This window comes from Bos indicus, chromosome X, assembly GCF_029378745.1.
Source record: "Bos indicus isolate NIAB-ARS_2022 breed Sahiwal x Tharparkar chromosome X, NIAB-ARS_B.indTharparkar_mat_pri_1.0, whole genome shotgun sequence".
Lineage (NCBI taxonomy): Eukaryota > Metazoa > Chordata > Mammalia > Artiodactyla > Bovidae > Bos > Bos indicus.
In genome coordinates, this window is record NC_091789.1 from 131,515,114 (window position 1) to 131,539,121 (window position 24,008).

General features: G+C 41.3%; 1 protein-coding gene across 1 annotated transcript in view; it reads left to right on the forward strand.

Annotated features, from left to right (window-relative positions):
- The first annotated feature begins 930 nt into the window (after positions 1 to 930).
- SMPX (small muscle protein X-linked) overlaps positions 931 to 24,008 on the forward strand; it is a 53,338-nt gene continuing 30,260 nt past the window's right edge. Inside the window, exons 1-4 of the mRNA XM_019955898.2 lie at positions 931 to 1,145; positions 4,734 to 4,790; positions 16,101 to 16,187; positions 22,739 to 22,887. Coding sequence (XP_019811457.1) covers positions 4,752 to 4,790; positions 16,101 to 16,187; positions 22,739 to 22,873 — 261 coding nt within the window. The 5' untranslated portion in view covers positions 931 to 1,145; positions 4,734 to 4,751 and the 3' untranslated portion in view covers positions 22,874 to 22,887. The remainder of the gene's footprint in view (positions 1,146 to 4,733; positions 4,791 to 16,100; positions 16,188 to 22,738; positions 22,888 to 24,008) is intronic.

A 24,008-nucleotide genomic window follows, 5' to 3' on the forward strand; every position in this document is an offset into this window, starting at 1 on the left:
CACTTATAACTGGATGAATGATGAGTGAGTCCACTGCTTAATCCTTCTACTGAAGGGGAGTTCTGTGTAAAGGTAATTTTATTTTGTATTACTATGTTTAAAATTTTTTGGCTGCACCCTGTGGCCTGTGGGACCTTAGTTTTCCAACCAGGGATTGAACTCACTTCCAATGAAGGTCATTGGAAGGTGGAGTCTTAACCACTGGACTGCCAGAGAAGTTCCAAGGTAATTTTAGAGACTAGAGAAGTAAAAAAAGAAAAGAAAAGTAGTGCTAAAACTAATGAGCATATTTTTTAGGATTTGGCAGTGTTCTCTTTAAAAAGTGTTTTGTCTGATACCTGGTCCTGGCCTTTGTCATACATAAAATAGATATTTTCTCTTTTGTTTTGTTCTGTTGCCTCACATATTGTAAGGCTATAGTCATTGCCATGAGTAGAGGCAATTGAGCAGAGAGAGACTCTGGGCCTTGGAAGCACACGAGTTTGTCAATCTGTGACCAGTTTTGACCTACAAAAAGGACGGTGTTTTATAGTTCATTGTAATCAGACTGAGTGCTGATTCTGAAGTAACTTTCTCAGCTCCTCGGTGACCAAGCGAGGACTCAAACACTGCTTGGCGCTTGTGCTGCCTCTCTCCAATTTTTTATTCAACACTCCCGGTCTTCTGGCCTCTGGGTAATAAAGCTAAAGATAGAAACTTTTCCTACTTTTCAAACTTGCCTGTGCCCCCTCAGAATTTGTGAGAAAACGCAGCCAGCATCTTCTGGAAGATGAGGAGGGCAGTAAGATTCCAGAGCCACCTTCCGGCTGACATTTGAGCCCTGCTTTCAGCACGGTCAAGCCTTTTGGAGGCAGCGTATGGCTTGTATCAAACTCTATATTTAGGAAGAACAACTGTGAACTATGACAGGAATTCTCTTTAACACTTATCCTTAAACCGAGTTCCCCTCCAGCCCCGAGCTGGGAGCAGCTCTCAGTACCGGGTGAAGCACAGATCGCTTGAGCTATTTCAGCCACATGAAAAGCATCGGAACCGAGATCACAGCTCAGAGGACACCCGGCGTCCCTTCCACTCACTGAGGAGCCTTGTTCTTGTACCTGGCTGCCTGGGACTTTCCTCAGGCAGGAAACAAGTGCATAAAGCAGGTAAGCAGGAGGACTCACCTTGGGCAACCGGGTTTTCTGAAAGAAATTCCCTGGCTACCTAACTTGAAGTGGCTACTTCTAACTTTGTAGGCTTGTAACTAGAGGGTGTAACTTCCTTGTAAATTCACTCTCCACTGGTTATGTTGCTGCTTCTGTTTTCTAAATTGTTCGGAGGGTGGGGAGGTTGAAAGAATATTGAACTAAAAGTAGTTTTCATTGATAGTGACTTGAAGAAAATTTTCACGGTCCAGCTAAGATGACTCTGACCCTGAACACTGTCATTTTGATTCTTATGGCCAGGGTTCCAGTTGATCAGCTGCAGACCCGACTCAAGCTGTAAGCCTAGAAATAATTAGGAGAACTAAGGGCAGAGAAAAGCTATGATGCTAGCTCTTTGGTTTACCTGAACACAAATCATTGCCAGAGCTGTTAACACATTACAAGTTTAAAACGCTTTTCTCTTCTCCCTAAGTGCCAGGCTTGACCTCAGTGATAAAGTTGTATCAACTTATAGAACTGTTAATACTGTCTTTTCGAAAGCCACCCTTCGATCACAGGGTTCTCCAGACCCAGCAGAGAGGGCAGCAACCCTGTCTCTCTGTGTGGGCACCAGAGGCTGATGCGTGGCACGCGGACTGCCTCTTCCTCTCGGCACATCTCATGCACAGTTGAATAAAGAGTTAGTTTGGACAGCTGAACATCTTTCTGCACCCTTCTTGGGAATTATTTTTAGCTGCAGGACAGAAGATAATTCCCTGTGAGACTGAGCTGTAGCCACTTAATTGACCTTTAAAAAGAACAAAGCCCCCTCTCTCCGTATATTGATTTATTTTCCTCTGACTCCCTTCTTCTTAAATTAGTGCTATTAATGTTGACAAATGTTTAGTACATGAAAGAGTCTTATTTAGAAGTCAGATATAGATGCTGTCCAATCAAATACCAGCTGAGGAATACTGTTCATGACTCAGCGTATAGACCATTAAAGATCCCCACAGACTTGCACAAGCGCCAGGAAAATTCAACCGTGCTAAACTGGCAAGCATTTCCATTATGATACAGGCTTTGTAAAAGTCCATACACTCCTGGTCAAACTGTCTGTGTTCTTCAACTGAAGCCAGAACTAGGAGACGCAGTAATAGAGGTACTCTAAAGAGTGTCTCCTTGGATGCAAAGCTGTGGTCCTGATGTGAATGGGGTTGTACATCTAAGGCACAGCTCTCTTTTTGGGGGCCCGGGATGCAGCATGCAGAAACAGAAGGAAGGTGCATTCTACACCCTGCATCCCTAATGGAGGTGAACGCAGGGCCATGAAAGAGCCAGGGAACACTGTCTATTTTTATTCACCAGTGTGCTTTGCCCTGATTTCTCTGAGAATAATGAGGACAGCAGGATGGGCTGCAGAACTGATGAACACGAACGTTATCTGCCTGTTTGCAAGGAATTAGAGCTGGATCTGACCAACTTTCTAGAGGTGTCTCTCTCTCAGACTGACATATATGTTGAGAAGGAATCTGTATGCAAATAAGGTTATACCAAAGCTATATTGGAGACAAGGCCCGAGGAATAGCCATCCGTTAGGCTGAGGGGTCCACAACACACAACGAATCCAGTTTAGCAAAAAACAAAATCAGTCTAATTAAAAAAAAACCCATCCAGTACAAATGCAATCATTCATTGCCTTATTTTTTTCACATTTTAACTTGTTATTTTAACAACATAAATAAATTCCTAATCCCCACATTTCAAACTGACATACATTTTTTAAAGTTCTCAAGTGTTAATAGTTAAACTTTAATTGTACACCTATAGAGAATGCTATAGGATGAGATATTTAAAGTCCTGTGAGAATTATTGCTTTGCCTGACTTCTAATAGCTTTTGAGGAATAGAAACATTAAATATTAAACTACGAAGCTTTTCTTTTTGAAATTGAGCTTTGTGTCCTAGATCCAAAAATTTAAAATCCTTCATTGACTTTTTTACACTGCAGAAAAGATAGCAATCTATCTGAAACATATTACAGAGCAAAATGCATTCCTGATTGTTCGATTTGTGATAGCTCTTTAATTTTTTTAACCATATTGAAAATAATTCTACCTAGACCCTTATGCATGGTGGCTATATCTGTATATTACCAAAACATTCAGGTAGAACTTTAAAAAAAAAAAACCCATTGTTTTCAGGTATGTGATTCCAAAGACCATATAGTTGCATGTACTATTTACGAGAGTTTAAAAAATAATGTAATGATTTAACTTCATATAATAGAGCCTAACACTTTGAAGATTTTTTTCAGAGTTCTCAGATCCTTTATTTCTAAAGTGTTGTGGGGCATCACTATCGCAATTCTTACTCTGTATTAAAACTGTATAGCAGTAAAGAACTAAAGGTCTCCAGCTAAAAGCAATGGCAATAAAACAATAAATACTTGCATCATGCCTTTATATACTTCACAAGGCATTTTCAGGGCCCTTATGTCATTTTGATTCTTACCACAACCTGTGAAGCAGGTAAAATTTAAAGAAGAGGAAATGGGCCCCAGGATGCTGACTGACATAGTTCAGGTGACATTGGACTTGTGGCAAATGCAGGCACTGCTGTGTTCAATTACTCACCAGTAACCCACACTCTTACATCAGTCAATTGAGGAAATGCTAATCAACCCAGTTTACAGTTTGGGGTTTAAAAAGCAGCATGTTTTTAATTCACTGAATTTCAAACTTTACCACTTTTCCCTGTCATATTTAATAGACCAAGCTAAGACAACACATGTACAGAGCTGGGCTGTTCCCTGCTCCCTGAACCCAGTAGACCACGACCACTAGTCACTGGGCTCAAAGTCAGGTCTTCAACTGAAAGAAAGCAAAGGTCCTTTCAGAAGGAAGCACTGCTTCACCTTGGGGATCTGACACCATCATGTAAGTCCTATGTGCTTCCAGAGAGTGTTTCATTAAAAGCAAAGAAGACAGAGGTGAAGCTTGCTTGCGAGCTGCTGGGTTTACAGAGCCCAGGCTCTGGACACACAGAGCAGGGAGATGCGGCCCCCAGGTCTCTGGTTGGAACAGATACGTGCCCAGCAAGCAGAGAGCATCGCAGTAATAGGAATGAAGTATGGGCCATTTCTCCTTGGGTGTTTGACGCAGGGGAGGCGCTCCCCATGGACTGACTGCACAGCCCTGGCAACAACTCAGTTCAGATCAAAAGTTCAGTTTCAACCAGAAAGCTTCCGAGGCCCCAAACAAAGGTGTTTTATTCCCACAACCTCTTTGCTTTGCCGTTCTGGGCAGGAGGGCAGGAGGGCAGGGAAGGAGATGATAGCGCCTTTCAAGTTTCTGATTGCCTATCAGGAGCATCAGGGGCAAGGCATCTCAGCATTTCTCCTCCTGAATGATTTATCCAGTGCTCTAGTGTTCCCTGTCCCTGAGGCCTGAGGAAGGAGAGTCTCTAAGTAACCGGAAACTGAGACTGAAAGAATATATGGCCAGTGAAAGGGGTGACTGCCCAGCTGAATCATGAGTCAAATTCAAATTTATCACTCCTGAGAATCTGAACGCCACCACCTCTAACAGTTTCTTACTTGTTTTTTTAGGGATAAGACCGCGTCAGTATGTCGAAACAGCCAGTTTCCAATGTCAGAGCCATCCAGGTGAGTAGACACATTTGCGTGTTCGCATCAGCAACTTCCAGCCTGTTTGCTTAATAAATCAGACTTTCTGTGATCGTTCACCCACCTGATGATTAACTTCACAGAGAGAAGAAAGACTTGTATAAGGTACAATTCAGGAAGAAAAAAGGCTGGTAATATACAGCTGAGAAGGGAGAAGCTGTTTCTGTGTAAATATGCATAATTGTAAGGGACTCAAAGTTTATGAATGAGAATTAAACGGCCTTCTACAAAAATGTAGTGCACATGTTTTTGATATGTTTTTTGATGTGTAAGTTTTTGATATGCTCATTGATAGAAATTTTAAAATTCCATTTTCATTTTTAGATCCATTGTCAACCCATCTGTTCAGAATACATGGTTCTTGAAAAACATCCTTTTCTTGTCAAGTGTTCTTCCCAAGGCTTGGGCGTTTATCTTTTAAAGTCTGTATTCTATTATGTCTCCTCATGCCCTCCCAGCAAACAAATTCTTTGATTGCTTCAACAGACTTAAGTGTTACCTACAATAAGGGGAGGGGGAAGCAGGCATTTTGGAGCCCAAACACAATTACAGAGAAAGCTTTTAGTATTTGTTTTGACTCAATACTAAATTTGTTATTTGTCTTAAGAGCTCAGTGTTTAACTCTCAAATGGCTCCCACCCTGAGATGCTGGGCACAATGCTTTATTGTGCAAAATTCCATCTTTCCTTTCCATCAAAATGGAGTTATCTGTACTTTCTCTAATGGAACTTTTAAACTTTTTTTTTTTCCTGGACTTTCATGAATACTGCAGAGCATATGGCAGCTCCTGAATACTTGGGGTCTGATGCACAATCACACATACACCTGTTCATAAGCAACTGACTGTATGTTGAAGGGACATGTATGTGGTCAGGTTGTGAGGTGAAGGATCCTAGCACACACAGGTGGTGGAAGTGGGTGGAGGGATGTATCTTTACCTGTCATGATAATGCATAGCCTTAAGTGGAGGGGGTCCTTAAGTGGCAAGATGTATAATAACCTCAGAAAACCTGTCACAGAACAAACCACCCAGGAAGGGCCTATCGGCCAGGAATCAACTTTGCATTGCCATGCTTGCCCTCCGGTGTACACCTGATGAGTCTCTGATGTACCCCACACTGGTAGTAGACTTCATTTTGCCTCCCAGGCCCATAGGCATCCTTGAGCCTTTGAACTGTCAGTGTTACCCAGTGTGTGTAGCTGTTACTGGTACAAGCTGTGAAGCCAGAGATTACTGGAGCTTCAACCCTTAATCCATTTTGTACTGTTTCCACATCTGTAAACAGGTAACAGCACTCACCTGCTGCACCTGGTGATGCTTAAAACACCTTCTGGGCTGCACACAGAAGATGCTTAAAACAGTATAGTAAGCCCTCCTTAAGGGTCAAACTGTTATTATAATAATCATTCAGGAATGCTCTATGCTCTACATTAAAGTGACAAAAAATAATACCATTTAATCACTGCACTTGAAGCTCTTGAAGTACTAAACAAAATTTCCTTTTTATTTTGCAGAACATAAAAACATAGTCTCTCAGTCTGCCTTTTCTTCTTTTCCTTTTACAGCTGAAAATGTGTTGATTTTTCTTCCTTAGTGCTTCCTAGCCTCCCTCAAATCTACAATGAAAACTCATCAGTATTCTATTAATTTTGACCTTGATATATTTTTAGGTCTGTAATATTTAAAAAAACTCTCATTGACTGTTCATAATAGCTGTTGTTATACTGCATTTTTAAAAAATCCATCTAGGATACGTGTATATGTGTGGCTGAGTCCCTTCACTGTTCACCTGAAACTATCACAACACTGCTAATCAGCTATACTCCAATACAAAATGTTTTATGTGTTAAGAAATAAAAATAAAAATTAAAAAAATCCATCTACTCTACCAACAAAGGCAATACAGTACTTCCTTATGGATGTGGTATCACCTCTTTCAATGTATTTTATGCCAGACAGAAAGCCTAATTTAATGCCCCTTCAAAGGAAATTTTATTTCTTGTGGTTAAATAGGATCTGCACTATCTGATATTTTCCTATCATCTCACATTAACCTAAAGTAGGGTCTATTAAATAAAATATGAAAATGTTTACACAGTACAAAATGCTTTATTGTAGGAACATTATCTAGGGTATGGTCTTATGCAGAACAAATAGAAACCTCAACTGATGAGGGAGTGCCCTCGTTGTATAAATACTAAAGATCTTAAATATTCTATTCAACACACTCTAGCCACTTCTTTTTATTAGGCTCTTATCTCTAATCCAGTTCAGCTGTCATATTCTGGGCGCATGCTTTGTTCCAGTCACTATACGAAGTGTCAGCTATGCAAAGATGAATTGAAACCTGATCCTGGAGTTTGAGGGGCTCATGGTCTCCAGGACTATGTGACTGGGCAACTTATTTCATCCTTTTTGTGCCTCGGTTTCCTCATCTGTCAAGTGGGGAATTCATCACATGTGAGCTCATAGGGTTGTTGTGAGGGTTAAATGAATCCATATGTGTAAATGCCTAGGTCAATCCATGGCTTATTGCAACTGCTCAATAAATATTAGCCATTATTATCAATCATCATCATTGTAATCATGTGGTTCCCAAAGTGTGTCTCTTGGAAGAGTTGTTTTGTGAGATGCTGTTAATTAAAAAGTTTCATGAAAAAGTGTTTGGAAACACTGCACTAAGCAAAGTTGAATAGGATCCTTACTGCAGGATTTCTCAGAGTCCATAACTTGCTAATAACTTTGCAATTTCCAAGAAGGCAGTGATATATGCAATACTTTTTAAACATATTGGACCTTTGAAATGAGTATCTTGTAGGATAGTATTTTTCAGTGCAAACTTCTAGAAGTAATGGCTAGATCTCTATTTTGTCTGGATTGAGCAAGTTGAAGCCACTGTCAACCATACTTCTAGCAGTCAGGCATAGGTAATTGAATTACTGTACCTATGTGCTTTAGACAACATGAGGCCAAATGGTTACAGATCTCTACCTGGCCATTCACTCACTCTGTGACCTTAGTTATCCTTAGTTTATCCTTCTGTAAAATAAGGACAATCATACTACTGAATGGGATTGTTATAATGAATACACAAAATAATGTACGGCAAGTGCCTGGTTTACAGCGCACAAAGTCCTTAAGAGATGGTTCTTCCAATTATCCAAGTAATGCATGGAATGGCCTTGCTTTCTCTTCAGCTGCTTCCATCTCCTCCCATGAGACCCACCCTTAGAGGACATGGATAGTTGTCTTTCACATTCACATTGAAGAAGAGACTGTGTTTGAATTATAAGAAGATTCTAAGTCTACATTTCTTTCAACTGTATTAATGAAATCTCATTTATGCCAGGGGCATAAAAATATCCTGAATAAATCAGTTAATCCTTCCATAGCCTGGAGAGGGCCTTAGTCTTCCAAGCAGCTGATAAGGTTCTGGACTGGATGGTGGCCCACCTCTTCTGTAAAGAACCAAATAGTGAATACTTCAAGATTTACAGATCACTGGGTCTCTGTAGCACTACTCAACTCTACTGTGACAGCACAAAGGCAGCCATAGGCAATATACAAGTGAATGGGGGTGGCTATGTGTCAGTGAAAATTTCTTTGCAAAAACAGGTGGCAGGATGGATTTGGCCCATGGGCTGTCGTTTGCTGACCCTGGTTTTGTACTCTGTAGTCTGCTTCTTAAACCCCACTGTTGATGGGAATGGAGTTGCAACCAAGGTAACCTCAGCACACTAGGCACGGTGGATCTGACACTTTCAGATGAAAGAATGTGACGTGACAGGTGGTGGGGCAAGCTAGAACTGCCGGGAAATCTAACCCCATCAGCGATCTGTTCACTAAGTCTAATGAGACCAAGTGACAATGACCACTGGCAGCACATGCCTGTCTTTCCCCTGCCTCCTGAACACACCCCCTTTGGAAGGTATCATGGGGCCTCCCTGGAGCCTCAGCCCACTGAGAGCCAATGTTCTCTGGGTCATCAATGGCCCTTTTTCTCCATTGATGATCAAAGTGAGTAGAGTATTATTGTCCTTTCCCACGAGATCTGAGAGTTTCATGGTTGAATGGAAAAGAGTCCTGTATCCTAGTCATAGCTGGGCTCTGTGACTTCACGCCCCCATGGTCCTTGTGAGCTGCAAAGGGCATGGGGGCTGGGTGGGAGTGATGCTGCATTAAATGACCTGTAAGCCTCTGTCCAGCCTCTAACAGTCTACAAACTTTTTACTTTGGTCGAATTTACTTATATCCCTTTGTTGTATGCCAGTCTGCCTTAAATCACTTTGGAAGTCACACTTACAGGTTAATCATTACTACACAAAAACACTGAAAAACCTATTAGCTTAAAATAGTAATAGCTATTACCTTTCACAATTTGATCTTGACCATTACAGACACCATAAAGGACAACATTACAGATATTTCAGATATTTCAACATTACAGATAGTTATTAAAAGGACAGTATGGAGGTTCCTCAAAAAACTAAAAATAGAACTACCATATGATCTATGAACTTCTTGAGACTAATTTCTAAGGTTTATTATTAGGATGATTATAATAGTCACAGTTTCTTCCGGGTTTACTATGTACTTGGCACAATGCAATGGGATTTCCATGGATTGTAATGAAAGGTTTGGAGAAGCAAAAGCACTCACTCAAAATCACACAGCACGTGAGTTGAAGAGTCAGGAGCTGAACCCAACTTGCTTAATCCCAAAGCCCATGTCAGGAACCACCCTGCAAAACTGTCCAGTCTCATTGCTTACCATCTCCACCTTGGCACACAGAATAAGGATGGAGGGGTGGGAGCAGACTATCTGAAAGGTAATCATACTGACCAAGGCTACTGGAGAGAGAATTACCGTTTTATAGATGCTGAATCCTCCCTTTTAAAGCCCTCAAACTGACATGCAGAACGGCTATCAGCATTTCAGCATAAGCAGCTAACAGTTTACACTGATTAAAGTCACCTTACATGTAAGTTGGCTAGGAGTGAAAAGTACAAAGTACAGTAACTCAGTGACAAACGTGGTCTGGAAATACAAATGACCATGGCCACTGAATCCTACCACTCTGCTTAACTGATTTAATCAAGCTGCTTGTGAAACTAGACCTAACTTCTTTATCATACATTTTAGAGGAATGATTGTATGAGCCTTGAATCATTAGTTGGTGTGTGGCCTCTTACCATGGGAAGTTTCCATTATCACCCAATCCATGTGTAGAACAGAATATCTTGATGCCCCTAGTTTTAGTACGTCTTTTCTTTCCCCATCCATTACCATTGCTCTTCCACACTCCATTGCCCAGGGCATAAGGGCTCCATGGAAGAAGAAAACAGCCCGACAAAAAGAATTACAGACAGGTGTTAGGGACTCTAATCCCATGTACAATTTTCAGTTTAAAAAAAGATTTCAGGTATATGACAGTCCTTGGTACAAAGGAAGAGACTATCACCACCCATGGTTTGTCAGTTAATCAAATATATTTATGAAAGCTAAAAATAATAATGATGATACATACCTTTCTTTACTATTTTATTTAAATTTGTAAAAGAGAAAAAAACGAATTTTCATCTACCACGTTTTTCTTTTGACCTTGGATCTACTGTTCCTTTCTTAAGTAAACCACTGTAATCCATTGTTTATGATTTCCAATGCTGGTTTCTTTGAAGTGCAGCCAGAACTTAAAATGGAGCAATTTGACTCTAGAGCTACTTCCAGCTGGTGATCTTTGCTGCTCTGCCCAGGGCTCCATATTGGTGACATGAGGCAAACAGCCATATACTGACGAAAAGATGTCATTTTTTGAGGCTGACATTCACAAGTACATCAGAAACATAACCTACCTCCAACCAATTGTACACATTATCTTAATAGCTGTACAGTACATTCTTGATATCTGCTTTTCCCTGGATGACAAGACTACGGTTGAGTCACTCAGGAAATTATTGAAGAGAACAAAAAGTGTTGAGAACAGAGCGGGGAAAAAAACCTTTCAATTTGAAACATCATGAGTGAAGAACTGGGGCTGAGTGGGAGTTTCTCAAAATGGTGTTGAGTGGGAAAGTTTTGTGTATTCTGAATCCATTTCACATTTCAAGAATCTCTACAGACAAAGAAGTTATGTATTCCAGTGATATAGAATTTTATTTTAAAATGGGTTGAATATATTTTAGATGGTGTATGTATGTGTGTGTGTGTGTGTGTGTGTGTCTGTCTGACTTCCTAATTTGGGCTAATACATTAAATAAGAAATCTTAGTTTTTAGTTAGATATAGGTAAAACACATCTCTTTCTGAAATTCTGTGAAGATGCTAGAAATCTCAAAATGCCATACCCTGCTCCATTCAGAGAAGGACTAGGATGTACGAATAGGAAAGCTCAGGAAGAAATACTGCAAAATGCAACCCTGTAGGGGTTCTTCTACACGCGGGATGGGAGAAAGGCATGGGGGATGCTATAGATTCTGGCAGGAGCTGCTGGAAACTTCTGAAAATGAAAGCTAGAACCCACAGGGAGTCATCTGAAACAAATACGCAATGGGAGGAAACTCCCAAAGCCTGAAGACTAAAAAGAGAGATGGAGTGGGGACCAAAAGGAGGGGGAGATCAGAGGACAATGGCTCTGGAAAGCAAAGTGGAGTGCGATTGTCAGCACTCAGTGGCTGGCAGCGATCAGAACCCAGCCCACTGGGTAAAGATGTCACTGCATTGTAAGTCACACAGGAGTGGCTTTGGAGGGAATACTGTTTCCAGAATTCTCGGGCTCAAAGCCCGGAGCCAAGCAGGAGAACAATACAAATAATTAAGGGACTGGTGGAATTAACTTACAGGGAATTCTTTCAGCTTTACTTTACCTGGTGAGATCAAGTGTAGTATTCATTTCACATCAGATAGGTCTATTATCAGGGAACTGTATCCTGTTCTGGCAAAAGATGATCTAGTAGATTTTTTCCATTCCCGACTTTGAGGATGTAACAAATTATGTATAGCTTGGGAAAGTGATGCAGTGGGTCTGCTGTGTCAGAGGCATATTTAAAAATATCTAAGATGAATGCATCTCAAGGACGGAAAAAATGCTAGAGAATGTGTTACAAAAGAAAAATAAAAGCCCACTTCCTTTACATTTATGCAGAATCTATATAAAGAAGGAAGTCCAACCTTATATCAACCCAAGGTCATTGATTTCTATGTTTATTTACTCTTTCATAAAAATGTAGCTCATATTCCAAACCCATTTTGAGTAGTGAATATGATGCTCAATTTGCAGATGGAAAAATCAAGTCATTGAGAAGGTATTCTGTTTGTGTTCAAACAGAGCAGGACACGGAAAGAAACAAGAACATGACAATTCTCCCACTGATGGAATAAAAACAGAGCGCTAAAGCTCTATACATTTCTGTGAGATTCAAATTATAAGGAATTTTCCTATGGCTCTAATTTAGTCTATAATTTGTCACTCAGATATCACCACCCTACAATTATATTAACGAATCATCTCTAATTATTTACAAAGTGCTCTGCCGGCATTCCCTTGGTGTGTATATTAACGACTGGATACTTGACATGTTCATAGGCTGCTGTAGATCCTGTCAAAAAACCCATTTAGGTTCCTGGTTTTTTGAGTGATGCCTTAAAGATGAAAAAGCATCAAGCCAGTTAATTAATGGCTCATTTTTCAGTGTTCCTTTGACACCTATTCTAGAATTATCCATTTTTGTGCCCCTTTTTCAAGGCCATTCTCAAGGTGTGAGTTTGCAATTTTAGAGCTGGTTTAGAGAATGTGAGAGTGGTTAGAGTTAACTTTGGTCAAGTGAAAAGAGCTCTTTGGAGAGGAGTTTGATAGAGTGAAAAAGTCTGTCCCTAAGGTCAGGGAATGTGGATCTGGAATCCTGGCTTTTTCTTGAACTGTTTGTGTGACATTGAGTATGTCATCTAACCTCTGTGAGGCTCAATTTCTTTGTGAATAAAATGAAGCTGACAGTCTGAACCTCAGAAGTTTGTGGTAAGGATGAAAGTGTGACAACAGCCTAGGCTGAATCTTGGGGTCTGGGGTGAATATGGCAGTGGGTGGGGGTGGGGAAGAGGCAGTCACTGTTCCACAGTATCACCGCCAGGTTAAGGTGAAAGCTAGTCCCAACCCAACTCTGCCACTTTGTCAGCACACATTTGTTAGCGAACAAGCAGAAACCATCTGCACAGTCTGTCTGTGAGCTAGGTGAAGCCTCGCCTCTCGTCCCTTTAAGTGCTCTGAGTGACTGCCAGTTTGCAGAAAAGATTCCTGTGGGGATTCTGTTGCCCCAGGCTGGCAGCTGTAAGCTGGAATTCCTCATTATCAATGGCTGGAGACAGGCCCATCTAGGGATCACTCTTCTGAGCTCTGAATCTAAAGATGCAAACTATAGGCATCAGATCCTTACACTCTGTTCAGCAGTATGGGAAAGTTCTCTCAAATATTTTAACCACTCTACATATTTTAACCTCCTCCACCTTCACCAAGAGAAGCCATTTCTAACACTCATTTCATTATCTCACCTATTTTTGACATTTCTGCAAACATTAAAGTCTCAGGCATTGGTGGAGACGAGGCTAACAGAAAACACTTGAAGCACCATCTGGAAAATGCGGTCTTAGTAATATTTTATTACCTAACCACCCCAGGAAGATGAACTCCCAGTTAGAGCAATGGTGTTTCCTCCAACTGCAGTTTAAACCAATCTGTGTATATAAAATATCACACTGTCTATGCTAAAGTGGTTAAAAGTAAATTACAGACATCTTAACCATGGGCAGAGTGAACATTTTAAATGTACATCAATACTCATCCACTTAGGGATGATCCCTTCCAATGGTTATCAGATTGGGCCCCGAGTTCCTTGGAACTGCTCATGGCCCAGGGCTTGGGGGAAGGAGGTGGGATCTGGGCACCCCATCACCTTGGCCAGAGCAGGTCCATCTCCACTGGGTCTGCATTTTAGATAGTCTCACCATGCTTTACTTAAAAGAAGGGTTTCATGGACAAGAGGTTTGAAAACCACTCATGAAGCCTAATATTCTTATTAAACAAATGGGGAAGATATGACTCAGAGCAGTTGTCACTTTTCCAAGCAGAGAGTAGCTGTAGCCACTCCTAGCAGTGGGCTCTTTTTTTCTACCATAGGCCACCCATGGACCATGGAGAGGCCACATGCATTGCTAAAATCAATCTTTGAGCAAGAAAAGGTGGTATTTCCTGACCATGTGCTTTACTAAATACATTATCCTGGATGATTTTTACATGTTCCATTACTGAAAACCACAACCTACCGTAAAGCATACACACTTGATTAAATGGGTTAGCTTACTAATCTTATATTTCAGAAACAATTATGCTAACTTGAACTTCCTATTAGGAAGATGCCCTCTGTAAATGCTTAATAAATGGGTAAGGATGGTGGTGATCTAATTAAACTTTTAGCCAGTTAACTTTTTTCCAAATAATCCCTATATCAACTTTTCCCCTCTTTCACCCAAACTGTAGTAATGGAAAGTTATTGGTTCAATATATATCATCCTCAGTGAGTCTTGTTTACATTGTTTTGATCTTATTTCAGGACCCTAATGATATTTCAACCAATCTAAGACACTGTCTATTGTAAAACACCAGTATTTTATGTCTTTCTAAGAAATAAAACCAATGCACCTATTAAAAATTAAGATACCATTGTCTGTAAGGCACTCTGATTTCAGAGATATTAAAAGAGGTGCCTTTTGGAATTCATGAAGTATGCTACAGTATTTGCCACCATATAAGACATACTTTCCCCCTTGTCTTATGCTCCCCCTCCTCCCTTCTTAAGGTCACCTGATGCTTCCAGTAAGCAGAGAAATAGCATAGAAGGTTCAGCCTTAGTATTTGCAAAATGCTTCCCTCTAAAATTGTGTTGTGATTATATTTGAACATATATGATACATACTGACCCCAAATACTTCTTGGCATGTTTTTGCCCTAGGAAAGGTGATGGACCTCCCTGGATACGTACTACAAACACTTTTTAATCTGTTTCTTTTCTGTGGGATCAGCCTTATTCTAGTAGGGAAAAAAGTTTTAAAGCCTCTGTGTGGAAAAAGTCACACACAACAGGACATAGCTCCTCCATGTTGCATGAACATGGACACTGGATACTTTCTGTGTCTTGAGTTAAACATTCCCCTGGCAACAGAACTCATATCAGGCAGTTTCAAATACACTTCCTAATATTCCGTTTGCTGTGGTACCAAAATTGTCTAAATTGAGTCATAAGGTAACAAAATATTTTGCTCCCTTTGCTCAGGCATCATTTTCATTCATAACATCAAAGTGCAACTTCAATTTTTCAAGCCCACATATCCAATTACTCATAAGGCAACACTTTTATCTCAAGTGAGAAAGAATACATTCTGCCTTAAAGAAAAGTCTTAATGCTTGTTTTATATGAGTGATACTCCTGGGTGAAAATGTTTTTGGTCTGCATTAAACATTCTTGCCTTTTGATAACAGATGAAAATATGCACAAAATTCAAATTTACATATTCTTTCCCAAGTCTGAATTACTGTGTCATTTATTTTCCTTACATAATTTAATGTTTAGCATATTTAGTGTGTTCTAGAAAGTTTTTTATTTTTACTAATGGATGGAAATTAGTATGTCATCTTGAAGGAGAAGAATCTATGAACTGTGGTACCAATGAACTTGACTTTCCAGCACTTTCCTCATGCACTGATCCACACAGTGGTGCGTCAGGGAGAAGGTAAAAGAGTGTCAATTACAGAGACCTAAGGAAGTGTGAGAATAGCCATAGGACGTTACGGGAAGGAAGAGGCGGTTTAGGAGGTATCATTGCCCTCCTCCTGTGGTAAATCTGAAGGAAGCTGAAGGAGGACTAAGGTGTGGGATGGTTTGTGCAAATGCCATTGCCTCCTCTCCTAGAATTATGTGTTCCTTCCTCATCCCAGAGAGCAGAAAATATTAAGCACCCCAGGAGGGCAACAGCCAGAACAAACTGTCTTCCAATTCTTTCAGCCAGTAGGGAGCTGTGAAATCACTGCACAGACCTAAGGATGAGTACCACAAATGTGGAATAAATGGAAGTCAAATTATCCTTTGCATAGTTTTGTACTGTCATTATAGCAATTTTCTTGAGGTGAAAAGCTTTAAAGATGTACTTTTCAGATTTGTTTTGCCTGACAATGATTACTGTCTCAGAATGTTATTGCCTTTTTTTACTTCTCTTAAGCTAAATCTTCCCTGCTTTCTCTTTTAGGCAAATATCAATATCCCAATGGGAGCCTTTCGGCCAGGAGCTGGGCAACCCCCTAGAAGAAAAGAATGTACTCCGGAGATAGAGGAGGTGAGGAAAACTGAGCTGGTAGAACTCGGCACCATCTTCCTCCTCCAATATCCTGACTAGACAGGGCCCAGAGGCAAGGCGAGGGCCAGCTTTCCAGGACGAGGAGGGCACGGGTGGATGTGGGTCAAGGAGTCATCACATAGAACACACATTTCTTTGGCTTTCTTGCTCAGTCAGCCATTGAAACATACTGCCTCTCACTTCCCTTCAGCTGACTCTAAGTGCCTGGCCCAGGTACTTGGAAGATGCTGAGTTTGGCATCTAGTTTATTTATTCATTGTCTATGTCAGCTTGTGTGTCTGCTATGTGTGTGTGTTTGTGTCTGTGTACGTGTATATGTAGGGGGAAGTGGAATCTCTCAGATGCTCTTGATTCAGTAGTAGTCACGAGCTTGGTAAGTTTTCACTCCAAGCTTTTATTGAATCGAGCAGGATACACTTAGTACAGCTTCTGATGAGCAATGAACCCCAGTGGGAACACAGGTAATAAGCACATTAAATTACTTGCAGATTCAAACAGAAAGCCCCAATCCCTGGATATTTCCTTTGAAAAGAGAAACTTGCAAGGGAGTCTATCAATTTCTGAATTTTCCCTCTCCCTCTAATTCTTTATGTTTCCTCCAAATTCAAATACCCAGTCTTCTAAAATGGGGGCTAAAATTCATCATGGGTACAAAAAATAGAGAATAGTTCCCCATCCAAATGTTTATATTTTTCCTCAATTGTGACTTTACTGATGAAACTTGGAAGGTCTGAGTCTGAAAAAAAAAAAGTTAAGGTCTTGGAGCAATAAATAAAGTCACAGGGCACTGCAAACTGTATTTTGTTTTTTAAAAGGTGAAGAGTTCTTTAAAGTTTTAGGTGACCTTTTTGGTATTTGGACCAAAAGAATCAGCATTTCAAAATTTCATAATAAAACTTTGGTTGTCCTGCATCTAACCTTTTGCTTTCTCATAAATAATTACTGATGTGGTCCTAAGTTAGTGGTTCCAGCCCCCTATAAAGAGAAAGATAATTTTTGAAAGGAGATAGAATCTTTGAGTGACATCACCAAGTTCTGGAATTTCAGTCACCCTTGATGAGTAACATTTTAAACATAAAAGCTGAAAAGATCCAGCCCTACTCTGATTTAATGGTAGATAATTTCAAGTTCTGCTGCTGCTAATCTGGCCACCAGTTAGCTCATGATCATGAACTCTCCTTTTGAACCTCTGTTTGCAAAATACGATCCCCCCTCCATTTCTCCAAGGGTCTCTGTAAGGAAAGAGTCAGTGATATAATGGACATGGCATAACCTAGCAGGTATTCAGTAAATTACTGTTCACTGACTGACTGAATTATCCAATTTTTATGAAGGACTCCTGGACCTATTATTTTGCATGTTGTAAGAAAATAGCCCAGGGAGGTGGAAGGGAAGGCAGAAAGGCATTCTTCCCACATCTCCATTCATCTGTTTTTCTTAATTTCTTAATTAGTTCGGTTTTCTTCCTGTGCTTCCTCCTAATCTGTGTCTGTCACTGTGTCTAGCAAACAGTTGCAAGGTAGCTTGACTCTCTTTTCTCACTAAACTGACTGATATGACAGTTGTTTTGGAGGCTTGCCCCTCATCTTCCTCTGTGGTAGACATGGCCCTCACTTCTTTACAGCTGGTACTCTCTCCACACGAGTGTCCCAGTTAGGAAATCTGCTTTTACTCTTGCCTTGTTTCCAGTCTGATGGTTCCAGCACATTCCAAAATAGCTAAAGCCTGATAACAGCCTGGGTTGTGAAAACCTATTTTATGACCAACCACATAAACAAATGGCCAACTGACATGCTTTGTGGGATAGAGGAAGCGAGGTATCCACAGAGATCTGGAGACCCCAGGAATGTTTCCTGAGTTGAGGTACATCTTTTTCGTGGGGCTCATGGATCAGGAGGCTGGCGAAGGGTGGTATCCCTTATTGTAAGAGCTCCTGGGATCTTCGGGAGGGGCGGTATCTGGGCTGAATGTTGGAGTAAGGTTCTCATGAAAACAGTATTGCAGGGGGAAAGTTAGGTGCTTGGCTTGGCTGCAAGGCCTGAGCCACCTCTTGTCACATAGTTTGAATGGGACAATGGAATCTGAATTCAACTAACCTGTACTGCCCCGCTTTTCTATTACTATCCAGTTTAAAACCTTGGAATTGCTCACTTTCTTAGATTTGGGATTCATTGCCTAGCTTTGCATTAAGATAACTACTGTCTAGAGTCGAGGACATAATATACTATCCCTGAACAGAACAGCCCATCTCTGTCACAGCCAGGAACTCCCCCATCTCAATCCTGCCACTACCTCAGATGTGAAGAAGAGGAGGGACCCTAGCAGGAAGCCAGGATGGCTCATGTGACAAGGCCTGTGAGCACTGGCTGGGCCTCCCATCCACCTAAGGTCTCTGTGAGCCCTTGCTCTGCTTGCAGAGCTGGAGCGTACTCTCCATCTGCTCGGCCCAGCCAGAACTTGGCGTGTGCCCGACACAGAAGCCTTACAACCAGATCTTAAGAAGCTGGGCTGGTCTTTTGCCTAAAACAATGCAGTTGCTTGATTAAAGTGATTTGAAGGATACTGACAAGCCCCTACTCTGTCTCCCAAATCTTACTTTTGACTCAAATTCCATCATTATCAAGCCACAAAATAGCACATTGGGATTTTCTGTTCATTATTTCCCAATGCAAACACACTATTGAATTCTGGTCTCACTACTTCCTAGCTGTGAGGCCATGGGCAAGTTTCTTGCCCCTCCCCCTAGTTTTGTTCCTCAGTTTCCTCAACTGCAGAGTAGGGATAATAATGGTTGTGGATTGAAGATTGATGTGAGGATTGAATGTGTTAGTAGTGTGCTTGCTGTTATTTTTCAGTCTTCAGTGGTTGAGCATAATGAGCATATCAGGCTGTACTGTTGTACAAAAGAGAATTTAGGGGAAAACTCAGGGCACTTGGCAGTAAAAAGGAAGAGGAAGGTGAGATAGCTGGAAAATGGTTAATCATTTTGCTCAATTTTACAAATACTCTGTCACCCCCAAAAGGGACATTTCTGTTTGACAATAGCCATTCCTGAAACTGGGACTGGCCTGGGGGTTGATAAGCTGTCTCTTAAGTTTTATCTAAAACCAAAGAGTGTCCTCCATGTTCTTTCTCAATTCAAATATCTACTTAAAAAAGAAAAGAGAGCATACTCAGCCAAATGGCACCATCTGGACCCAGCTTGTTCATGCCTTAATGTATTATAAATTCTTATGATAACAAATTCATAGAAAAAAATGGAATCTGATTCGCATTATTTTTTAAAAGATGAGAGAAGATTCAACTAAGAGTATGTACCACCACTAACCCCTTCCTGAGTCAATGTCTTAAAACCTACTTCTTAAATATATCCACTTATAACTTTCCATTATTTGTGACCCTACCAAATCAAGAGCTAAAAGTTTTACCTTGATAAATAAAAATCACAGTGCACTGAGGTTTTAATAAATTTCCAGGAAAATGCCTAATGTCCAATATTTTCATCCTTTAACTGTATGTTCACACAATAAATCTTTGCACACAGACACATAACTGCACACATCGGCTTTAGGTGTTAATTGTGGTAATATAGCACATTTTGAAATTATAAAGTGACTGTGACTTATCCGGGAACTTAACAGAAGGAATTAGAAATATTTTTTCTCCTTCATGTTTCTGTATTAAGCTCTATCCACCTAACAACCATGGGAATGTTTATAAGTGAGGACACATTTTTCATCTCACCACTACACATATATTTTCTAAAAAGAACACCTTACAGCCTTGCTAAAAATTTATTTTCAAAAGCCTAATGAACACGGTTTCAGAATACCTTGTCCTCTAGGTGGAGCTTTAACAGTTTTACCTACTGCTTCTAAATCTGCATTTATAAATGATGAATGTGTGCAAAGGATGCAAAGAAGCTGAGCCTATGGCTCTGTACAATGACTCAGGGAAACAACATTCTGTGGGTATTTACAAAGGTAGAGTTGACATTGCATGACTCTCATTTCGTGTGGGTGACATGTTAGCTATTTCATTAGCACTGTGCCAGAATCTAAGAAAATGACCAGAGGAAAAACCACTAGCCTATAGGAGAAGACAAGCACCTCACTATTTTATATTTCTATTCAGCCCTTTAAATAAACAATTTAAAAGCGTTTCTGTACATGCACCACGTAAGTGGTTGAAGTCTGGGAAACTTTCTTCCCTTTCCCTTTAGGGTTCAGACAACTCGAGAACTAGATGTAGGAGCCCGATGGGGGCTAAAACACAGCCTGGGCTTTACTACCCGAGTTACAGGACTGGCTGGCACACGTACAGGACTGGCTGGCACACGTACGGCACAGGGCTTGAACCTGAGACAAGCGTGCTCTTTCTTATTCTTTTTCCCATAACTGAACCGGTTCACTCAGTTGCTGGCCCAGCAGGTGGAGCTCTGCCAGTCTCAGAGAGCCTATGTTAGTCTGGGCCTCCAAGAAGCAGACCCAAAAAGGAGATTCGACGGGCAAAGTATTTACTGGGGAAAACACCTGTCAGGAAACATGAGACCGTGATGCAGATGAAGGATCATGGAGCGGAGAGTGGGGCTGAAGTGACCTAGACAACAGTACTGTTCTCAGGAAAATTCTCGAGTCCTTCCCAGAGGCGGCCCAGGTCTCCCAGAAGCAAGCCCGCCTTCAGATCCTATGACGCTCAGCCATTGGCCACGAGCAGCCGTGGGAAGTGTGACCTCAGCATGGTGATGGGCGGATCTCAGGGCAAAGCAGCTGGGGCTGTCATTCAATTATCCTCCCTGCAGGAAACTGATCCGAGAGGCGTGCTCTTGTGGCTGCCACAGAGATCAAATGTTCCTCCAGCACCTCCAGTCCAGGGCCCCGGAGACTAGGCACCTCACCGCTAGCAAATAGGAGGAAGGAGCTATCCAGCAACCATCTGCAATACTTCGTTGGGGTCCTAGGAGTCACGAACAGCAATGGATCTTACTGTTTTACAGCCCCTGTAAATCTGTGTGGTTGGTGTATGTACACAGAGGCATAGATTTGTCACTATGGGAAATTTTCAGGATTAATCAGCAAAACAGCTATCCACAAGTGTGCTTGTGCGCTTCTGTACCAGTAACTGGTGAAAGTCGCTCTGTAGTGTCCGACTCTTCACGATCCCATGGACTATACAGTCCATGGAATTCTCTAGGCCAGAATACTTCTCCAGGGGATCTTCCCAATCGAGGAATCGAACCCAGGTCTCCCACATTGCAGGCTGATTCTTTACCAGCTGAGCCACAAGGGAAGCCCAAGAATACTGGAGTGGGTAGCCTATCCCTTCGCCAGTGGATCTTCCCGACCCAGGAATCGAACTGGGGTCTCCTGCATTGCTGGCGGATTCTTTACTAACTGAGCTATCAGGGAAGCCCCTACCAGTAGTTGGAGGAGCCACCAAAACAAGTATAGAATGTGCTCCTGCTCTAAAGCCACAACAGAAAAACAGAAAACGTAAAATACTTTCCAAAGTAGGAGGGGCGAGCCCTCCTCTGCCGCTGCATCCTCTCCCATCCAGATATAAAGAGGCTTTGTTTATGTCAGTTTGTTTCTGTACCCCAGAAACATCATTGGAACAAAGGCCGGCAGCCAATATGCCCCAAACGAAAGAACAGAAAACTCCTGGACCAAGTCATTGTTAGAGGTGGCTGTGTACTAATGGTCTACAAACTCTGCCTTTAAGGCATCTTATGATATTATGATGTGTGTGTGTGTGTGTGTGTGTGTGTGTGTGTGTGTGGGCGTGCGTGCCTGCATGCTCAGTGGCCCGGTTGTATCTGACTCTTTGCGACCCTATGGATTGTAGCCCACCAGGCTCCTCTATCCATGAGATTCTCCAGGCAAGAATTCCGGAGTGGGTTGCCATTTCCTCCTCCAGGGGATCTTCCTGACCCAGTGATTGAACCTGAGTCTATTGTGTCTCCTGCACTGGCAGGTGGATTCTTTGTTGTTGTACAGTTGCTCAGTCATGTCTGACTCTTCGTGACCCCATGGACTGCAGCACACCAGGCTTCCCTGTCCCTCAGCATCTCCCAGAGTTTGCCCAAGTTCATGTACATTGAATTGGTGATGCCATCCAACCATCTCATCCTCTGTCACCCTCTTCTCCCTCTGCCTTCAATTTTCCCCAGCAAGGTGGTTTCTTTCCCACTAGATTAAATTTGGTTTTGTAAGACACTTCTCTTGAAAACATAAATCCTTTTCACTAGTGCTAATTTTTATGAATTATCAGACACTGTATCAGACACAGTACTCTTGTGTTTTCTAAGTCATGGGGAAATTACTTGTGTTTTTCTTCCAGCTTTATTCCTCCATAAATTGCACGAGATCTTCCTGAAACTCTGAGGGCATCACAACAGCACAAGAAGAAGTCAGTCTGCTAGAATTACACTGATGTTATTTTTGCTTTTTTTCGGCTTCATGTCCATGACCCAAAGAGACCATATGTCTTTTTCAGTGAGCTAAATTTTTCTCTTTTTATTTTTTCTTTAGGGTGCTCCTCCCACTTCGGACGAGGAGAAGAAGCCAATTCCAGGAGCTAAGAAACTTCCAGGACCTGCAGTCAACCTATCGGAGATCCAGAACATTAAAAGTGAACTGAAGTATGTCCCCAAAGCTGAACAGTAGTTGGAAGAAAAAAGGTGAGTGAAAAACTATTTCCTTTGTCTCAAAAAGACCACTATAAAAATGGTTTATGAAACCCTTCCACAGAAGAAGCCTGGAATTCCAGAAGTGTTTACTAAGTATTGGCGCTCTCACGTTAGACCAGAGCTTCTGGCACAAAGGTTTTCCAGTATGTAAACAAAGCTTTGGGGCCTGTCTTATTCCCAGACCAGTCAGATGGCCACTGAGGATGTTGGCCTGCCTTCCCCTTCCTAGTCACCTTCTTAGTGAGACAGTCCCACACATGACAATGGCCACGCTACTTGTGTCACACTGATGCGGACTTACCAGGGCATTTACAAGTAACTTCTGCTGATAAGGTTCCTTTATAGTGGAGAGAGAGGAGCTGTTTCAAGTCAAAAGAACAGAACAGTATCCAGTGTTTTGAGCATAGTTATATGAAAGAATAAAGAAGTGAGAACAAAACACAATAGATTCTATGACCATAGAGTGAATCCAGGAACCTGGATGAGGAGAAAGTGACAGAAGCAGCAACTGATCTGAAGCCATACACACTCGGTATCCGTTACGCCAGGATGAGATGAACTGATGACTGTGTGTCATTGTACTCAGTACTGCTTGCGTTGCCAAGCTGAGATGAAATATTCCAGTATGTCTGGGATGAGGCAGCAGAAGTTTCTTGTGAGAAAGCCCCCAGAAGTGAAATGAACTTTCGGTAATATTTATTATCATCACCCAACTAAGGCTGTTCAGTTAGACACATGAATTTTTAATGCAAACTTTAAAGGGTTTTTGCTTTTATGAAATTCTTATTGACCTAAATTTAACCCCAGTTCCAGTTGCAGAAGAATTTGGTTTTGAAGATTCAAAGGAATGTGTTTTAAAATTAGTTCAGAGAGGATCCTGTGGTGTTATTCAGCAGTGAGATTGATTCTGTAGACTTGAATCTGTGGTTATGGTAATGGAGAACAATAGCAACTCAATAAAATACCAAAATGGTACCACAATAGCCAGAATACATTTTTTGTTACTTCATTATCTCAGAGAAGACTTTAATGATTCTTCCCTCCTGAAAAAATTCTAATAATGCAAAATCACTCAGAGAAGCCCATTTGTCCTTACTCTACAGGGATATAAA